The sequence below is a fragment of the Anomaloglossus baeobatrachus genome, chromosome 9, assembly GCF_048569485.1.
Source record: "Anomaloglossus baeobatrachus isolate aAnoBae1 chromosome 9, aAnoBae1.hap1, whole genome shotgun sequence".
Lineage (NCBI taxonomy): Eukaryota > Metazoa > Chordata > Amphibia > Anura > Aromobatidae > Anomaloglossus > Anomaloglossus baeobatrachus.
In genome coordinates this window covers 22,992,069-23,011,097 of record NC_134361.1, presented here as the reverse complement: position 1 = coordinate 23,011,097, position 19,029 = coordinate 22,992,069, and the positions used below count along the sequence as shown (strand labels likewise).

Here is a 19,029-nt window from a genome sequence, read left to right as displayed (position 1 = left end):
CATTATGTGTTGTTTCTCCACCACCCTATGTCTCCCCCCACCCAACATTCAGCCATCATGTGCAGTCTCCCCCCCACCCCATATTTACCCATCGTGTGCCATATCCCTCCCCCCCACACAGACCCATAGACTTTAACTGAGCCATACACAAATGAGGTTTAAAAATATATCAGTGTCTCCGGTCCGTATCAGAGCAGATCCAATTCTCATCAGTCCCAAGAAAACGGAAGAGACTTTGAAATCCATCAGTATTTACCAGCTTCATTGCTAAAAGTCAATGGAAGAGGCAAAAAAAATAAACAAAGAAAGTGGACAAACAGCCAGGGCTGTGGAGTCGGTAAGCCAAACCTTCGACTCCGACTCCGACTCCTCAAATTCTCTTGCACCGACTCCGACTCCGGCTCCGACTCAGACTCCGGCTCCGACTCCGGCTCCGACTCCTACATATATTGCTTAGTTAGGTGAAAAATTTATTGTAGTACATGAATATGTGTATGTGAACATCAGACATTTAATAATTTTTATGATACGATAATCAAGATATTTGGATAGAACATAAAATATATTTATTGGAATACAACTTTAGAACACAAAAAACTGTAATAAATTGTAAATATGTAATACACTATGTAATATACAGTAGATTACATATATATCTTGTGTGTGTATATACACTGTGTGTGTGTATATATATATATATATATATATATATATATATATATATATATATATATATATATATATATATATATATTACATATTTACAATTTATTAGTTTTTTGTGTTCTAAAGTTGTATTCCAATAAATATTTTATGTTCTATCCAAATATCTTGATTATTGTATCATAAAAACAATTAAATGTCTGATGTTCACATTGTACTACAATAAATTTTTCACTTAAATATAAGCATTATACTAAATATTATTTAGTAAAATATTCAGCACATTCTGCATTGCACTCCTGTCCCCAATTTATTATATATTTTAGGAGTCGGAGTCGGTGCATTTTATACCGACTCCGACTCCACCAAAATGAGCTCCGACTCCGACTCCACGACTCCGACTCCGACTCCACAGCCCTGCAAACAGCGCCACTCTTCTGCACAGGCGGTGTCTGGTATTACAATGCCACCTCAATAGGATGCAATAGCAGTCACAGCCTGTAAACAAAAGTGGTGCTTTTTTTTTGTTTGTTTTTTCTTAATTTTTGCCCCCGGCACTGGTCATTTCATTGTGGTCTCCTCTTCCCATTATGACCTTGCCGGTGACGGATCGGTGGTGACGGATCGGTGGTGACGGATCGGTGGTGACGGATCGGTGGTGACGGATCGGTGGTGACGGATCGGTGGTGACGGATCGGTGGTGATGATTGGTCGCGCTGCGGTCAGAAATGGTTTATAGATCACTTTGTAGTCACTTCAAATGCAGAAATGTTTTATTGAACACACAAATGGCACAAAAACCAACCAAAAAAAAAAAAACAAAAAAAACCAAAACACGACAACTGCAAGTCTCAGGGGGCAGTAAACTTCCTGACGTATCTGGGCTGACGCCGTCCCTCGTGTCCTGGAGTGTCTGCTCTTGTGCCTTGTATTATAAATACATAAATAACCAACGTCCTGAGTGTCCCGAGTCCAGAACCCGACAATCTTCTAAGAAAGGTAAAAAAAAAAAAAAAAAAATAATAATAATAATAATTGCTGCCCCGACTTCCATGGGGCAGAGTCGACATTGCATTGATGGCGGCATTTTTTTGCAGCAAACGCAGGGATATTTCATGTCCCAGTTACCCCTGCGGAGGAGGCAATACTGCGGGCACAGCCGCCCGTCACGGTCACTGCCATCTGCGGCGGATCCGCCAAGTTTCCCCGTTTCCTTATTATTGTTCCGTCACATTCATGATTAAAGAAAAGCGATTTTGCAGAAGTATCCGCCACCGTTTTGTGTGAACAACTTCCATGCAGATTTGTGCGTTTCTACGGTTGCAGACTACAAACTATGATCCTAAAGTTATGCGTTACTCCCTTTCCTTTGCATGGATGCTGCGTACACAAAACGGCAGTGCCATTTTCGATGCCTTAGAGCATTAACAAGAAAAGATCACATGATTTATCAGTCCGATGGCTGGGAAGCCGCCCGCACAGTATGTAGAGAGCAAGGCGTCACCTCCCAAAAGTCCACGGGGCCGGCAGACGCTTAGCAAAAAGCCACGAGGTTTGTCCCATAAAAAGGTACTATATAAAAAGCACCCTGATAGCCCATAATGTGACAGCAGTGGATCTGAGGAGCAGAGGTAGAGAATCCCTGTTTGTACCCCTCCCCCCCAAAATTGTGCAAACGGTTTCCCCAAAGTTAATTTTCAATTAGAAAAAGGATACAAACCGAAAACGTTCTACCTTTCAAAAAAAGTCAGGGGGGGAGGGATATAAAAGTACCCTACGTGTTCATTCCACAATGGAGACCAATGCCGGGAGGTAAAGATGGCAGGAGGCCTATAGTTCATGGCAGGAGAAGGCTAAAGATGAACTGGGAGGGGTCATGGGTCCGGGTCCCTCCACTGTAGGGAGGAGGAATGAGCAGGTTCACACGGTGGAGCGCAGGCGCTAGGTCAGCCACTTCTCGATGCATTCATTGTACACCGTCTCGTTGGAGTGCCACATTGTGTGAACGACGTCGGCGACATTGTACACCGCGACTGCGCCTTTTTTATCCAACGTGCGGAGGCCGAAGCTGTCGTCCTCGTAGACCTGAGGGAGACAAGAAACCACAGAGCGCATTATACAAGGGAGGACCTAAAGGTGCGGCGCACACAGGGGCAGAGGTCATCACAGTGCGGCAGAGGCCTCCGTGTCCACAGGACATCAACTGTAATCTGGCGTGGTGCACTACACGTATCTGTGTGACCGGAGCCTTATCTGTGGCATTTACAAGACTAAGAAGCCGCCCCCCGAAAAGCTGTCAAGTTCCTCATTGATTTCCATTATACTGGGTACTCGAGTCGAGACCCTCCGAGCATCCGAACTGCTGGTTTGGAGACCCGAGCATGGTAGTGCCCGCTCATCACTAGTTACCAGTACTGAGCACCTGAGCATGGTAGTGCCCGCTCATCACTAGTTACCAGTACTGAGCACACAAGCATGGTAGTGCCCGCTCATCACTAGTTACCAGTACTGAGCACACGAGCATGGTAGTGCCCGCTCATCACTAGTTACCAGTACTGAGCACACAAGCATGGTAGTGCCCGCTCATCACTAGTTACCAGTACTGAGCACACGAGCATGGTAGTGCCCGCTCAGAGCACACGAGCATGGTAGTGCTCGCTCATCACTAGTTACCAGTACTGAGCACCCGAGCATGGTAGTGCTCGCTCATCACTAGTTACCAGTACTGAGCACCCGAGCATGGTAGTGCCCGCTCATCACTAGTTACGAGTACTGAGCACACAAGCATGGTAGTGCCCGCTCATCACTAGTTACCAGTACTGAGCACACGAGCATGGTAGTGCCCGCTCATCACTAGTTACCAGTACTGAGCACACAAGCATGGTAGTGCCCGCTCATCACTAGTTACCAGTACTGAGCACACGAGCATGGTAGTGCCCGCTCATCACTAGTTACCAGTACTGAGCACACAAGCATGGTAGTGCCCGCTCATCACTAGTTACCAGTACTGAGCACACGAGCATGGTAGTGCCCGCTCAGAGCACACGAGCATGGTAGTGCTCGCTCATCACTAGTTACCAGTACTGAGCACCCGAGCATGGTAGTGCTCGCTCATCACTAGTTACCAGTACTGAGCACCCGAGCATGGTAGTGCCCGCTCATCACTAGTTACGAGTACTGAGCACACAAGCATGGTAGTGCCCGCTCATCACTAGTTACCAGTACTGAGCACACGAGCATGGTAGTGCCCGCTCATCACTAGTTACCAGTACTGAGCACACAAGCATGGTAGTGCCCACTCATCACTAGTTACCAGTACTGAGCACACGAGCATGGTAGTGCCCGCTCATCACTAGTTACCAGTACTGAGCACCCGAGCATGGTAGTGCCCGCTCATCACTAGTTACGAGTACTGAGCACCCGAGCATGGTAGTGCCCGCTCATCACTAGTTACGAGTACTGAGCACCTGAGCATGGTAGTGCCCGCTCATCAGTAGTTACCATTACTGAGCACCCGAGCATGGTAGTGCCCGCTCATCAGTAGTTACCAGTACTGAGCACCCGAGCATGGTAGTGCCCGCTCATCACTAGTTACCAGTACTGAGCCCCCGAGCATGGTAGTGCCCGCTCATCACTAGTTACCAGTACAGAGCACCTGAGCATGGTAGTGCCCGCTCATCACTAGTTACCAGTACTGAGCCCCCGAGCATGGTAGTGCCCGCTCATCACTAGTTACCAGTACTGAGCACCTGAGCATGGTAGTGCCCGCTCATCACTAGTTACCAGTACTGAGCACCTGAGCATGGTAGTGCTCGCTCATCACTAGTGACGAGGTATTGGTAAGTATGTTTTGTTCTTTGAAAGGGGGAGCAAACCCCGGACCTTGAGAGCTTTCCAGGAGTAACTGACCTGCTGCTGTCTCATCTCTTGCACCGTCTCATTCTCATCGTAGAATCCAAAGTGGCTAAATTAAAAATAAAAGTGACATCATGAGACCTCGCTGACGTGCGGGTAAAGATTCACACACACTGCGGACCCCCGCTTCTGTACCTGGACTCCCAGGGGGTGATGACGCCATCACTGGGACCCCCGATGAGCACTAACTTCCGGAGGCGCAGGAAGTTCTTCCTCCATTCTGTGGGAGGGAGAACGGAAATTAATTCTTAGACAAAAAGACATGAGACTCACAAAGTAAAGATTGGGGATTAGTACATAAAATTTGGGGACCCCATTACCTTATGCGGATGGAGGGGGGGGGGCATAGAGACCGCCATTACCTGTGGTGTTGGGCTCGGGGTGCTCGGCGTTTATAGGCGCTAGGAAGCTGCTGCTGTTGATGTACATGTCGTGGTGATGTGGATCTGAGAACAGAAAGTCCGCCATTAGATAGATCCACCACCGGTCACACAGCGCCACCTGGTGGACGTCAGGAACGCATGTATCCGGGGGTGTCGGGAGGAGCCCCCCGCCATTACTCACCGTTCCAGAAATTACAGATGGAGATGCTCTGCCCGAACTGCGTGTAGCAGAATCTGTACAGATTGGCCTTCACATACGTGGGGAACAGATAGCGCAGATAGTCCGTGTCTGGAACGCAGGAAATTACACCGAATTAGGCTAAGTTCACATTTCCGTTGTTTTGCATCAGTCACGTGCGTTGCTTGATGCGTTGTACCACGGATGACAAAGAAAAGAATTTAAGAATTTCATTGTCGGACTCCGTTGTATGCTGGGGGCGGAGTTCGGGGGGCGGAGCTGAGGACGTCAGTGCCGCGGTCTGCATTGCTGGGGACAGATGAGTGAGTGCGAGTGTGTGTGTGTGTCTACATGCATGTGTACATGCAGAGTGAGGGAGGGGGCGGAGTGCGAGGGGGCGGAGCCGAGCAGGGCCATGGAGCTGAGGACTTCAGCGCTGCGGAGACTGCAGGGCTGGGGACAAGTGTGTGTGTGTGTGTGTGTGTGTGTGTACACATGCGGAGTGCGGGAGGGGGAGGAGCTGAGTGGTGAAGTGTCGGCCTCCTTGCACACTGTATCCAGGGTAAATATCGGGTAACTAAAAGCAAAGCACTTTTTGCTTGGCTACCCGATATTTATCTTGGTTACCAGCATACACCGCTTAGCGCGGGCTCCCTGCACCTGTAACCACTGTAAATATCGGGTAACTAACCAAAGCGCATTGCTTGGTTACCCGATGTTTATCCTGGTTACGGGGGCAGGGAGCCAGAGAGCGCATGCGCAGCAAAATCCTACAGATCGCGCTGCTCAAAAAACGTTACATGCTGCGTTGCTCCCGCCCGGCGGTCAGTTAAAAAACGACTGACCGCGACGCAGCGGATGCAACGCAGCATCATCAGTCACAATCCGTCACTAATAGAAGTCTATGGGGAAAAACTGGATTCCTGCAAAATATTTTGCAGGATACCGTAATTCCTCAAGGAGACGGATTGTGACTGATGCAAAACAACGGAAGTGTGAACCTAGCCTTATGAAATGGATTCCATCATGCATCAATATTACAAAGGGGAAATACGCCCAAAAGTCAGACTCAAAACAGTCCCAGTCCCTCAATCCTTTCCAGACTTTTTTTTTTTTTTTCCCACCCTTTTTCCAAGAAAAATAACTCTCTCTGCAGTTTGAGCAGGCGCTGGCTGTATAACACAGCTGCCACCCACCATGCATGGAGCAGGCTCAGTTCTTGGGCCCACACCATACATCTATGTTGTCATATAATTTACAAAAGGGTGGTGAAGGGGTTAAGAAATGATAACTTGAGCCCGGGAAGGCTCAGTTATTATATATAGCAGATTATATTAATAATGCATATGATCTGTAGATCACTACTGAGCAGCGGAACAATCTCCCTCCCATCTGGGAACACGCGGAGTACTTTATTTCCCGGCACGGGGCACTGCTCCATTAGAGACGTGTAATAGATCTCTGCAGGACCGTCCTGCTTCGTGCCCACGTCTTAACTCGCCACCATTATAAAGACTGACCTTAAAAATCACTGATAGAACTGTATGAATTGGTTGTAACAGCGCCCCCCTTGTGTACAGGCTGTATCTGGTATTGCACCAAGTGAATACCACAACACAAGGCCTTTACGCTGACCCGGGAGGTGCCATGAACAGTCACATCCGAGCCGGACCAAGGTGTCAGGACATCTCGGCGCCACGGGATCAAAGAAAGGGAGGAGAGATGATAGATGTGAAGGAACAGTCCTCACCTCCATACTGCCCCATCTGAGGAGAAGACAGCGAGATGAACGTGTCCACGTTGTGGTCTGGCATGGTCTCCAAGAGCCCCCGGCAGATCAGTCCTCCTGAGCGAGGGCGAGAAGGAAGCAGAGGTTACAGCATCATGTGGGGGCAGCGATCAGCGGCTGACACAGGCCTCTAGGCCCCGCTTATCTCAGGAAGTGGAATGTGATGGATTGAGATTGGAAACGGTCGGGTCCCTGGGTCGTTATCTGGTGGTGGACGTCAGTAACAAGCCTAAGGCGAGATCCAGTAAGGGGCCCCTCTAAATGGGGGGAGAGGGCCCTGCCAATCAAAAAAAAGGGGGGTCCTGCTGAGGACGAGGCACCCCGCGCCCGCTATGCACAGCGCTCCGGCCCAGTACGCAGCAGCTGCCGGGGCCCCTGTAGACGTCACCCCTCTCCTGCCTGCAGTCACACGTATACTGGGTGACGGTGTCCGTGTGTCGGGGCGGCTCCGCTTCTGCTGTCAGATGACTGGAAACTCTGGAATGAAGTTACCCTGCAGATCGGGATGTCTCAGCTCCTCGTGATGTAAACACACGCCAAAATATTTCCCAAAAATGCCCCCGTGTAGAAGAGCCGCCGGGGGCTGCTTAATGCAGGAGGCTCCCGGCCAATCTCCAGTCATCTCTGTCCTCCTATAAAGCTCAGAAATACACATAGGAGCCGCCATCGCTGGCAGTGTGCCCGCCGCGGCAGCACGCTCGGGGGGACTAGTCCTCACCTTGTGAATAGCACAGCAGGTGCACCCCTTCCTTGCCAGCGTTCTGCATTATGGGGTAGATGGCTTCTCGGAATCCCATCACTTGTTTCCAGAGAGGCTGCAGACTCGCCCGGTGGTCAAACAGGTCCAGCACCGAAATATTGGTGCCCGGGTGCGACTGCGAGAGGACAGAGGAGAAGTCAAGAGGGAAGACGCCACCGAGTGCCCATCAGCCCCGCAGCACATCAGACAGTGCCAGGACCGCCACATACGCTCCCCGCGGACAGACAGCGCCCCATACGCTCGCCAGGAAGACACAGCGCCACATACGCTCCCCGCGGACAGACATCGCCCCATACGCTCCCCGCGGACAGACAGCGCCCCATACGCTCCCCGCGGACAGACAGCGCCCCATACGCTCCCCGCGGACAGACAGCGCCCCATACGCTCGCCAGGAAGACACAGCGCCACATACGCTCCCCGCGGACAGACATCGCCCCATACGCTCCCCGCGGACAGACAGCGCCCCATACGCTCCCCGCGGACAGACAGCGCCCCATACGCTCCCCGCGGACAGACAGCGCCCCATACGCTCCCCGCGGACAGACAGCGCCCCATACGCTCCCCGCGGACAGACAGCGCCCCATACGCTCCCCGCGGACAGACAGCGCCCCATACGCTCCCCGCGGACAGACAGCGCCCCATACGCTCCCCGCGGACAGACAGCGCCCCATACGCTCCTCGTACGCTCGCCACGGAGAGACAGTGTGGTCGCGCTTCTCATATGCGCCATGTACACACACACTCTCCGGTGTCTCTCGGGCACTGCCCGCGCCCCTCACCTTGTTGATGTACACACACTCTCCGGCATCTCTCGGGCACTGCCCGCACCCCTCACCTTGTTGATGTACACACACACTCTCCGGTGTCTCTCGGGCACTGCCCGCGCCCCTCACCTTGTTGATGTACACACACACTCTCCGGTGTCTCTCGGGCACTGCCCGCGCTCCTCACCTTGTTGATGTACTCCACCAGGTATTTGAAGTTGGCAGGACTGTCAAAAAGGCCGTGGACCAGGATAACCGGCTTGTACCCCTGTGTGGGGCCCGCTAACCACAGGAAGAGGGGCACGAAGAAGAGGAGCGTCGGTGCTGCCAGGCGGCACATTTCAGCCATGTGTAAAGTTACCTATAGACAGGAGACATGGTGCGGTGATGTGACAGCCCGGAGTGTGACCCGGCGGCGCTCATATATACAGGCAGGAGCATTAGTCACCGGCGCACATGGCTGCTGACTCCGGGCCCAGGCATCTGCCAGTGATGTGAGGAATGACAGCCCGGCCCCTCCTGTCACTCTGCCTGTAAGCGCAGCGCCCTCATCTGCACACCGGGGGGCGCTCACATCTGCACACCGGGGGGCGCTCACATCTGCACACCGGGGGGCGCTCACATCTGCACACCGGGGGGCGCTCACATCTGCACACCGGGGGGCGCTCACATCTGCACACCGGGGGGCGCTCACATCTGCACACCGGGGGGCGCTCACATCTGCACACCGGGGGGCGCTCACATCTGCACACCAGGGGGCGCTCACATCTGCACACCAGGGGGCGCTCACATCTGCACACCAGGGGGCGCTCACATCTGCACACCAGGGGGCGCTCACATCTGCACACCAGGGGGCGCTCACATCTGCACACCAGGGGGCGCTCACATCTGCACACCAGGGGGCGCTCACATCTGCACACCAGGGGGCGCTCACATCTGCACACCGGGGGGCGCTCACATCTGCACACCGGGGGGCGCTCACATCTGCACACCGGGGGGCGCTCACATCTGCACACCGGGGGGCGCTCACATCTGCACACCAGGGGGCGCTCACATCTGCACACCGGGGGGCGCTCACATCTGCACACCAGGGGGCGCTCACATCTGCACACCGGGGGGCGCTCACATCTGCACACCGGGGGGCGCTCACATCTGCACACCGGGGGGCGCTCACATCTGCACACCGGGGGGCGCTCACATCTGCACACCAGGGGGCGCTCACATCTGCACACCGGGGGGCGCTCACATCTGCACACCAGGGGGCGCTCACATCTGCACACCAGGGGGCGCTCACATCTGCACACCGGGGGGCGCTCACATCTGCACACCACTGATCACTGCTTTCCTGGAAGCCTCAGGCTACATCTAATTTTATCTGCTTGTCAAGTGACCTCAGGCCCCATTCCTGTTAACCCCTCATCTGCTGGAGAGACAACTGGCCCCATCTACAGAACGCACATCCAATATAGGGGCTGCATTAATAGCATTAACCATTTATCTGCCTCCATATGTTCCCGCACTAACCCATTACCATACTGTAGACCCTTTCTCTACTCTGAGCCATTGTAATAGTCTCCACTGTATTTACCCAATAGGAATTACTGGGGTCCTAACAGCAGGAGAAGTAACCCTTTAGTCCCCAGATATATAAAAAAAAAAATACATATATACACCACGAGCCATACATACAAAGATATACACATTCATGTGTCACAGCACCGCCGCCACGACCCCAGGCAGAGCCCCCGCAGCTCCGGGCCCACAGACGCCACAACCCCAGGCAGAGCCCCCGCAGCTCCGGGCCCACAGACGCCACAACCCCAGGCAGAGCCCCCGCAGCTCCGGGCCCACAGACGCCACAACCCCAGGCAGAGCCCCCGCAGCTCCGGGCCCACAGACGCCACGACCCCAGGCAGAGCCCCCGCAGCTCCGGGTCCACAGACGCCACAACCCCAGGCAGAGCCCCCGCAGCTCCGGGCCCACAGACGCCACAACCCCAGGCAGAGCCCCCGCAGCTCCGGGTCCACAGACGCCACAACCCCAGGCAGAGCCCCCGCAGCTCCGGGCCCACAGACGCCACGACCCCAGGCAGAGCCCCCGCAGCTCCGGGCCCACAGACGCCACAACCCCAGGCAGAGCCCCCGCAGCTCCGGGCCCACAGACGCCACAACCCCAGGCAGAGCCCCCGCAGCTCCGGGCCCACAGACGCCACGACCCCAGGCAGAGCCCCCGCAGCTCCGGGCCCACAGACGCCACGACCCCAGGCAGAGCCCCCGCAGCTCCGGGCCCACAGACGCCACGACCCCAGGCAGAGCCCCCGCAGCTCCGGGCCCACAGACGCCACGACACCAGGCAGAACCCCCGCAGCTCCGGGCCCACAGACGCCACGACACCAGGCAGAACCCCCGCAGCTCCGGGCCCACAGACGCCACAACCCCAGGCAGAGCCCCCGCAGCTCCGGGCCCACAGACGCCACGACCCCAGGCAGAGCCCCCGCAGCTCCGGGCCCACAGACGCCACGACCCCAGGCAGAGCCCCCGCAGCTCCGGGCCCACAGACGCCACGACACCAGGCAAACTTACCTTCCATGTGGACTCCGACACCCAAAAAAAAAAAACCTGCACAGAACAGGCGGGAGGATTTATGATCTCATAATAATCTGAAGGCACCAGGGACACAAGAGAGGAGGCAGGTATCAAGGAAAACAAAAAAGAGGGGACGGACTGTGCACCCCTATATCTGCAGAAGCACAGTCCCGGCTGCTCACCGTCACCCCCCACACCCCGCACCCCACACCCCCGACCACACACCCCGCACCCCAACACCCCCGTCCACACACCACACACCCCAACACCCCCGTCCACACACCACACACCCCAACACCCCCGTCCACACACCACACACCCCCGTCCACACACCACACACCCCAACACCCCCGTCCACACACCACACACCCCAACACCCCCGACCACACACCACACACCCCAACACCCCCGACCACACACCACACACCCCAACACCCCCGACCACACACCACACACCCCAACACCCCCGACCACACACCACACACCCCAACACCCCCGACCACACACCACACACCCCAACACCCCCGACCACACACCACACACCCCAACACCCCCGACCACACACCACACACCCCAACACCCCCGACCACACACCACACACCCCAACACCCCCGACCACACACCACACACCCTGCACACCCCCGACCACACACCACACACCCTGCACACCCCCGACCACACACCACACACCCTGCACACCCCCGACCACACACCCCCGACCACACACCACACACCCCAACACCCCCGACCACACACCACACACTTTTTTCTACCCTGTAATGATTCCGTTATTTCCTCCCCTCCCGGGTGCGGAGCCTCCAGCACTGATCTGATGCCTTTTTCTGAACAGTATATGTGGGCGCCATATGATGTGCACAATTAACCCCTGCAGCGCTGAATATTGTTAGGAATTGTGCATGCAGCTACATGAACTCTGGGACTAACAGACAGGACCATAAAGAGTTAACCCCGCGCTTTCTGTTCTTCTCTATGCCGAATCCTTTCAGAAACAAATCTGATCTCCCCATCGATCCCCGGCCAATCCCCCGCCACGGCCCGGTCCCCGCACAATCCCACGCCACGGCCCGGTCCCCGCACAATCCCACGCCACGGCCCGGTCCCCGCACAATCCCACGCCACGGCCCGGTCCCCGCACAATCCCACACTACAGCCCGATCCCCGCACAATCCCACACTACAGCCCGATCCCCGGACAATCCCACACTACAGCCCGATCCCCGCACAATCCCCCGCTACAGCCCGATCCCCGCACAATCCCCCGCTACAGCCCGATCCCCCGGACAATCCCACGCTACAGCCCGATCCCCGCACAATCCCACGCTACAGCCCGATCCCCGCACAATCCCACGCTACAGCCCGATCCCCGCACAATCCCCCACTACAGCCCGATCCCCGGCCAATCCCACACTACAGTCCGATCCCCGGCCAATCGCACACTACAGCCCGATCCCCCGCACAATCCCACACTACAGCCCGATCCCCGGCCAATCCCACACTACAGCCCGATCCCCCGCACAATCCCACACTACAGCCCGATCCCCGCACAATCCCACACTACAGCCCGATCCCCGCACAATCCCACACTACGGCCCGATCCCCGCACAATCCCACACTACGGCCCGATCCCCGCACAATCCCACACTACGGCCCGATCCCCGGACAATCCCACACTACGGCCCGATCCCCGGACAATCCCACACTACGGCCCGATCCCCGGACAATCCCACACTACGGCCCGATCCCCGCACAATCCCACACTACGGCCCGATCCCCGCACAATCCCACGCTACGGCCCGATCCCCCGGACAATCCCACGCTACGGCCCGATTCCCGCACAATCCCACACTACGGCCCGATCCCCGGACAATCCCACACTACGGCCCGATCCCCGCACAATCCCACACTACGGCCCGATCCCCGCACAATCCCACGCTACGGCCCGATCCCCCGGACAATCCCACGCTACGGCCCGATTCCCGCACAATCCCACACTACAGCCCGATTCCCGCACAATCCCACACTACAGCCCGATCCCCGGCCAATCCCACGCTACAGCCCGATCCCCGGCCAATCCCACACTACGGCCCGATCCCCGGCCAATCCCACACTACGGCCCGATCCCCCGCACAATCCCACGCTACGGCCCGATCCCCCGGACAATCCCACGCTACGGCCCGATTCCCGCACAATCCCACACTACAGCCCGATCCCCGGCCAATCCCACGCTACGGCCCGATCCCCGGCCAATCCCACGCTACGGCCCGATCCCCGGCCAATCCCACGCTACGGCCCGATCCCCGGCCAATCCCACGCTACGGCCCGATCCCCGCACAATCCCACGCTACGGCCCGATCCCCCGGACAATCCCACGCTACAGCCCGATTCCCCCGGACAATCCCCCACTACAGCCCGACCCCCGCACAATCCCACACTACAGCCCGATCCCCGGCCAATCCCACACTACAGCCCGATCCCCCGCACAATCCCACACTACAGCCCGACCCCCGCACAATCCCACACTACAGCCCGACCCCCGCACAATCCCACACTACAGCCCGACCCCCGCACAATCCCACACTACAGCCCGATCCCCCGCACAATCCCACACTACAGCCCGATCCCCGCACAATCCCACACTACAGCCCGACCCCCCCGGACAATCCCCCGCTACAGCCCGATCCCCGCACAATCCCACGCTACAGCCCGATTCCCGCACAATCCCACGCTACAGCCCGATTCCCGCACAATCCCACGCTACAGCCCGATTCCCGCACAATCCCACGCTACAGCCCGATTCCCGCACAATCCCACGCTACAGCCCGATTCCCGCACAATCCCACGCTACAGCCCGATTCCCGCACAATCCCACGCTACAGCCCGATTCCCGCACAATCCCACGCTACAGCCCGATTCCCGCACAATCCCACGCTACAGCCCGATTCCCGCACAATCCCACGCTACAGCCCGATTCCCGCACAATCCCACGCTACAGCCCGATTCCCGCACAATCCCACGCTACAGCCCGATTCCCGCACAATCCCACGCTACAGCCCGATTCCCGCACAATCCCACGCTACAGCCCGATTCCCGCACAATCCCACGCTACAGCCCGATTCCCGCACAATCCCACGCTACAGCCCGATTCCCGCACAATCCCACGCTACAGCCCGATTCCCGCACAATCCCACGCTACAGCCCGATTCCCGCACAATCCCACGCTACAGCCCGATTCCCGCACAATCCCACGCTACAGCCCGATTCCCGCACAATCCCACGCTACAGCCCGATTCCCGCACAATCCCACGCTACAGCCCGATTCCCGCACAATCCCACGCTACAGCCCGATCCCCGCACAATCCCACGCTACAGCCCGATCCCCGCACAATCCCACGCTACAGCCCGATCCCCGCACAATCCCACGCTACAGCCCGATCCCCGCACAATCCCCCGCTACAGCCCGATCCCCCGGACAATCCCCCGCTACAGCCCGATCCCCGCACAATCCCCCGCTACAGCCCGATCCCCGCACAATCCCCCGCTACAGCCCGATCCCCCGGACAATCCCACGCTACAGCCCGATCCCCGCACAATCCCACGCTACAGCCCGATCCCCGCACAATCCCACGCTACAGCCCGATCCCCGCACAATCCCACACTACAGCCCGATCCCCGCACAATCCCACACTACAGCCCGATCCCCGCACAATCCCACGCTACAGCCCGATCCCCGCACAATCCCACACTACAGCCCGATCCCCGCACAATCCCACACTACAGCCCGATCCCCGCACAATCCCACACTACAGCCCGATCCCCGCACAATCCCACACTACAGCCCGATCCCCGCACAATCCCACACTACAGCCCGATCCCCGCACAATCCCACACTACAGCCCGATCCCCCGCACAATCCCACACTACAGCCCGATCCCCCGCACAATCCCACACTACAGCCCGATCCCCGCACAATCCCACACTACAGCCCGATCCCCGCACAATCCCACACTACAGCCCGATCCCCGCACAATCCCACACTACAGCCCGATCCCCGCACAATCCCACACTACAGCCCGATCCCCCGCACAATCCCACACTACAGCCCGATCCCCGCACAATCCCACACTACAGCCCGATCCCCCGCACAATCCCACACTACAGCCCGACCCCCGCACAATCCCACACTACAGCCCGATCCCCCGCACAATCCCACACTACAGCCCGATCCCCGCACAATCCCACACTACAGCCCGACCCCCCCGGACAATCCCCCACTACAGCCCGATCCCCGCACAATCCCACACTACAGCCCGATCCCCGGCCAATCCCACACTACAGCCCGATCCCCCGCACAATCCCACACTACAGCCCGACCCCCGCACAATCCCACACTACAGCCCGACCCCCGCACAATCCCACACTACAGCCCGATCCCCGGCCAATCCCACACTACAGCCCGATCCCCCGCACAATCCCACACTACAGCCCGACCCCCCGGACAATCCCCCACTACAGCCCGATCCCCGGCCAATCCCACACAACAGCCCGATCCCCGCACAATCCCACACTACAGCCCGATCCCCGGCCAATCCCACACTACAGCCCGATCCCCGGCCAATCGCACACTACAGCCCGATCCCCCGCACAATCCCACACTACAGCCCGATCCCCGGCCAATCCCACACTACAGCCCGATCCCCCGCACAATCCCACACTACAGCCCGATACCCGCACAATCCCACACTACAGCCCGATCCCCCGGACAATCCCACACTACAGCCCGATCCCCACACATTACAGCCCTATCCCCGCACAATCCCACACTACAGCCCGATCCCCGCACACTACAGCCCGATACCCGCACAATCCCACACTACAGCCCGACCCCCCGGACAATCCCCCACTACAGCCCGATCCCCGGCCAATCCCACACTACAGCCCGATCCCCCGCACAATCCCACACTACAGCCCGACCCCCCGGACAATCCCCCACTACAGCCCGATCCCCGGCCAATCCCACACTACAGCCCGATCCCCGCACAATCCCACACTACAGCCCGATCCCCGGCCAATCCCACACTACAGCCCGATCCCCGGCCAATCGCACACTACAGCCCGATCCCCGCACAATCCCACACTACAGCCCGATCCCCGGCCAATCCCACACTACAGCCCGATACCCGCACAATCCCACACTACAGCCCGACCCCCGCACAATCCCACACTACAGCCCGATCCCCGGCCAATCCCACACTACAGCCCGATACCCGCACAATCCCACACTACAGCCCGATACCCGCACAATCCCACACTACAGCCCGATCCCCCGCACAATCCCACACTACAGCCCGATCCCCGGCCAATCCCACACTACAGCCCGATACCCGCACAATCCCACACTACAGCCCGATCCCCCGGACAATCCCACACTACAGCCCGATCCCCACACATTACAGCCCTATCCCCGCACAATCCCACACTACAGCCCGATCCCCGCCGACTCCGCGCAAACCATCCGTGGAAGAATAATGGAGGCGATAACTAGAGGACGCGAGCTCCTTACCCTCTGGCGTCTCATTCTCCTCCAGGGCTGCGCTCGCGCTCTAGATTCTTCTCTCCGGACGGGTCATTGTGGGTCCGGACTCCTGGGTGAAGCCGCCCGCTCTCCTGGGGTCCCGGGATGGAGGGTCCCTGTATCGGAGCAGTCTCTTATCTTGTGGTCTCGGTATAGGAGCCGCTGTCAGGCACAGTATCGGGGTCTCCGCAGTCTCACACTATGAGGGCTCTCCAGCAGCGCTCATCACTGTCTCCCCATTGTATGTTGTTTCCCGTTATGTGACGGTCTCTTATCTATGGGGGGGGGCACCATGCAGGATACACCTCGCTCACTCCCTGCGGTCTCTGCTGCTGACTGTCCCTCTCTGTGCAGTCTCTCCACTGGTCAATGTTTGTCTCTCTCCCTGTGCAGTCTCCGGTCAGTGACTGTCTCTCTCTGTGCAGTCTCTGACCCTCTCCTGCTCTCTCTGTGCAGTCTCCGGTCAGTGACTCTCTCTCTCCCTTGTTTACTTTACACTGACTGCAGTCAGCAGATGCTCCTGGCAAGCCACGCCCCTATATCTTTGCGTCACTTCCGGAAAACGCTGTCTTTCGTCCAAGAGGGCTTCCTTAGCAACCAACCCATAGCAACCCCTCCCTGTAGTGCAGGGCCTGAGAGCAGAGATACAGACTGTGGGCGGGAATACACAGATAATACACAGTGGGGTCCTGTGTGCGGAGGAGATGGTTGTGTAAAGCGCTGCGGCATCTGTTGGCGCTAGAGAAATGAATATTATTTTTATTATTATTAATAGCAGATAGCTGTGCACAAATCATAACTTCTTATCATAACTCACAAGACCCCCACATACAGTTTGATGCTCCCTAGAAATAGTATAATGCCCCTATAGCCCCCACATATAGTATGATGCCCCCACAGCTCCCTATATATAGTATAATGCCCCCATAGCCCTCCACATATAGTATTATGCCCCCACAGCCCACCACATATAGTATTATGCCCCCACATAGTATGATGCCCCCACAGCCCCCCACATATAGTATAATGCCCCCATAGCCCCCCCCACATATAGTATGATGCCCCCCCACATATGGTATTATGCCCCCACATATGGTATTATGCCCCCACATAGTATGATGCCCCCACAGCCCCCCACATATAGTATTATGCCCCCACAGCTCCCTATATGTAGTATGATACCCCACACAATGTATGATGCCCCTACAATCTGCCATACAGAGTATGATGCTCTCTTTACACTGTATGATGCCCCCACAGCTCCCTATATACAGTACAGTATCATACCCCTATACCCCTACAAATAGTATGATGCCCCTATAGTCCACCCCATACAGTATGATACCCCTATAGTCCACCCCACACAGTATGATACCCCTATAGTCCACCCCACACAGTATGATACCCCTATAGTCCACCCCACACAGTATGATACCCCTATAGTCCACCCCACACAGTATGATACCCCTACAGTCCAACCCACACAGTATGATACCCCTATAGTCCAACCCACACAGTATGATACCCCTATAGTCCACCCCACACAGTGTGATGCCCCTATAGTCCACCATACACAGTATGATACCCCTATAGTCCACCCCACACAGTATGATACCCCTATAGTCCACCCCACACAGTATGATACCCCTATAGTCCACCTCACACAGTATGATACCCCTATAGTCCACCCCACACAGTATGATACCCCTATAGTCCACCCCACACAGTATGATACCCCTATAGTCCACCCCACACAGTATGATACCCCTACAGTCCACCCCACACAGTATGATACCCCTATAGTCCACCCCACACAGTGTGATGCCCCTATAGTCCACCCCACACAGTATGATACCCCTATAGTCCACCCCACACAGTATGATACCCCTATAGTCCATCCCACACAGTATGATACTCCTATAGTCCACCCCACACAGTATGATGCCCTATAGTCCACCCCACACAATATGATGTCCCTAAGTCCACCCCACACAGTATGATACCCCTATAGTCCACCCCACACAGTATGATACCCCTATAGTCCACCCCACACAGTATGATACCCCTACAATCCACCTCACACAGTATGATACCCCTACAGTCCACCCCACACAGTATGATACCCCTATAGTCCACCCCACACAGTATGATGCCCCTATAGTCCACCCCACACAGTATGATACCCCTATAGTCCACCCCACACAGTGTGATGCCCCTATAGTCCACCCCACACAGTATGATACCCCTACAGTCCACCCCACACAGTATGATACCCCTATAGTCCACCCCACACAGTGTGATGCCCCTATAGTCCACCCCACACAGTATGATACCCCTATAGTCCACCCCACACAGTATGATACCCCTATAGTCCATCCCACACAGTATGATACTCCTATA

The 19,029-nt window shown here is 56.6% G+C and overlaps 1 protein-coding gene across 2 annotated transcripts; it reads right to left on the bottom strand.

Moving 5' to 3' along the window:
• Positions 1-1,418: 1,418 nt before the first annotated feature.
• Positions 1,419-17,159, bottom strand: PPT2 (palmitoyl-protein thioesterase 2). Of its 2 annotated transcripts, XM_075323270.1 has the most exons (9): positions 16,618-17,159; positions 8,640-8,813; positions 7,647-7,803; positions 6,890-6,985; positions 5,143-5,250; positions 4,941-5,024; positions 4,714-4,798; positions 4,573-4,627; positions 1,419-2,748 (listed from the first exon to the last, which is right to left on the bottom strand). In XM_075323270.1, exons 1-9 carry the CDS (start codon positions 16,630-16,632, stop codon positions 2,605-2,607), a joined length of 918 nt encoding a protein of 305 aa, XP_075179385.1. In that variant the 5' UTR covers positions 16,633-17,159; the 3' UTR covers positions 1,419-2,604. The 2 variants fall into 2 exon arrangements, with proteins under 2 accessions (XP_075179385.1, XP_075179386.1); XM_075323271.1 differs by lacking the exon at positions 8,640-8,813.
• Positions 17,160-19,029: the final 1,870 nt, after the last annotated feature.

Excerpts from the sequence above, each read along its gene's own strand:
- PPT2 (XM_075323270.1), bottom strand. Across the intron at positions 4,799-4,940 it reads CCCCGAGCCCAACACCACAG|AATGGAGGAAGAACTTCCTG; the intron begins GTAATGGCGGTC and ends TCCCTCCCACAG. Across the intron at positions 2,749-4,572 it reads AAGAGATGAGACAGCAGCAG|GTCTACGAGGACGACAGCTT; the intron begins GTCAGTTACTCC and ends TGTCTCCCTCAG.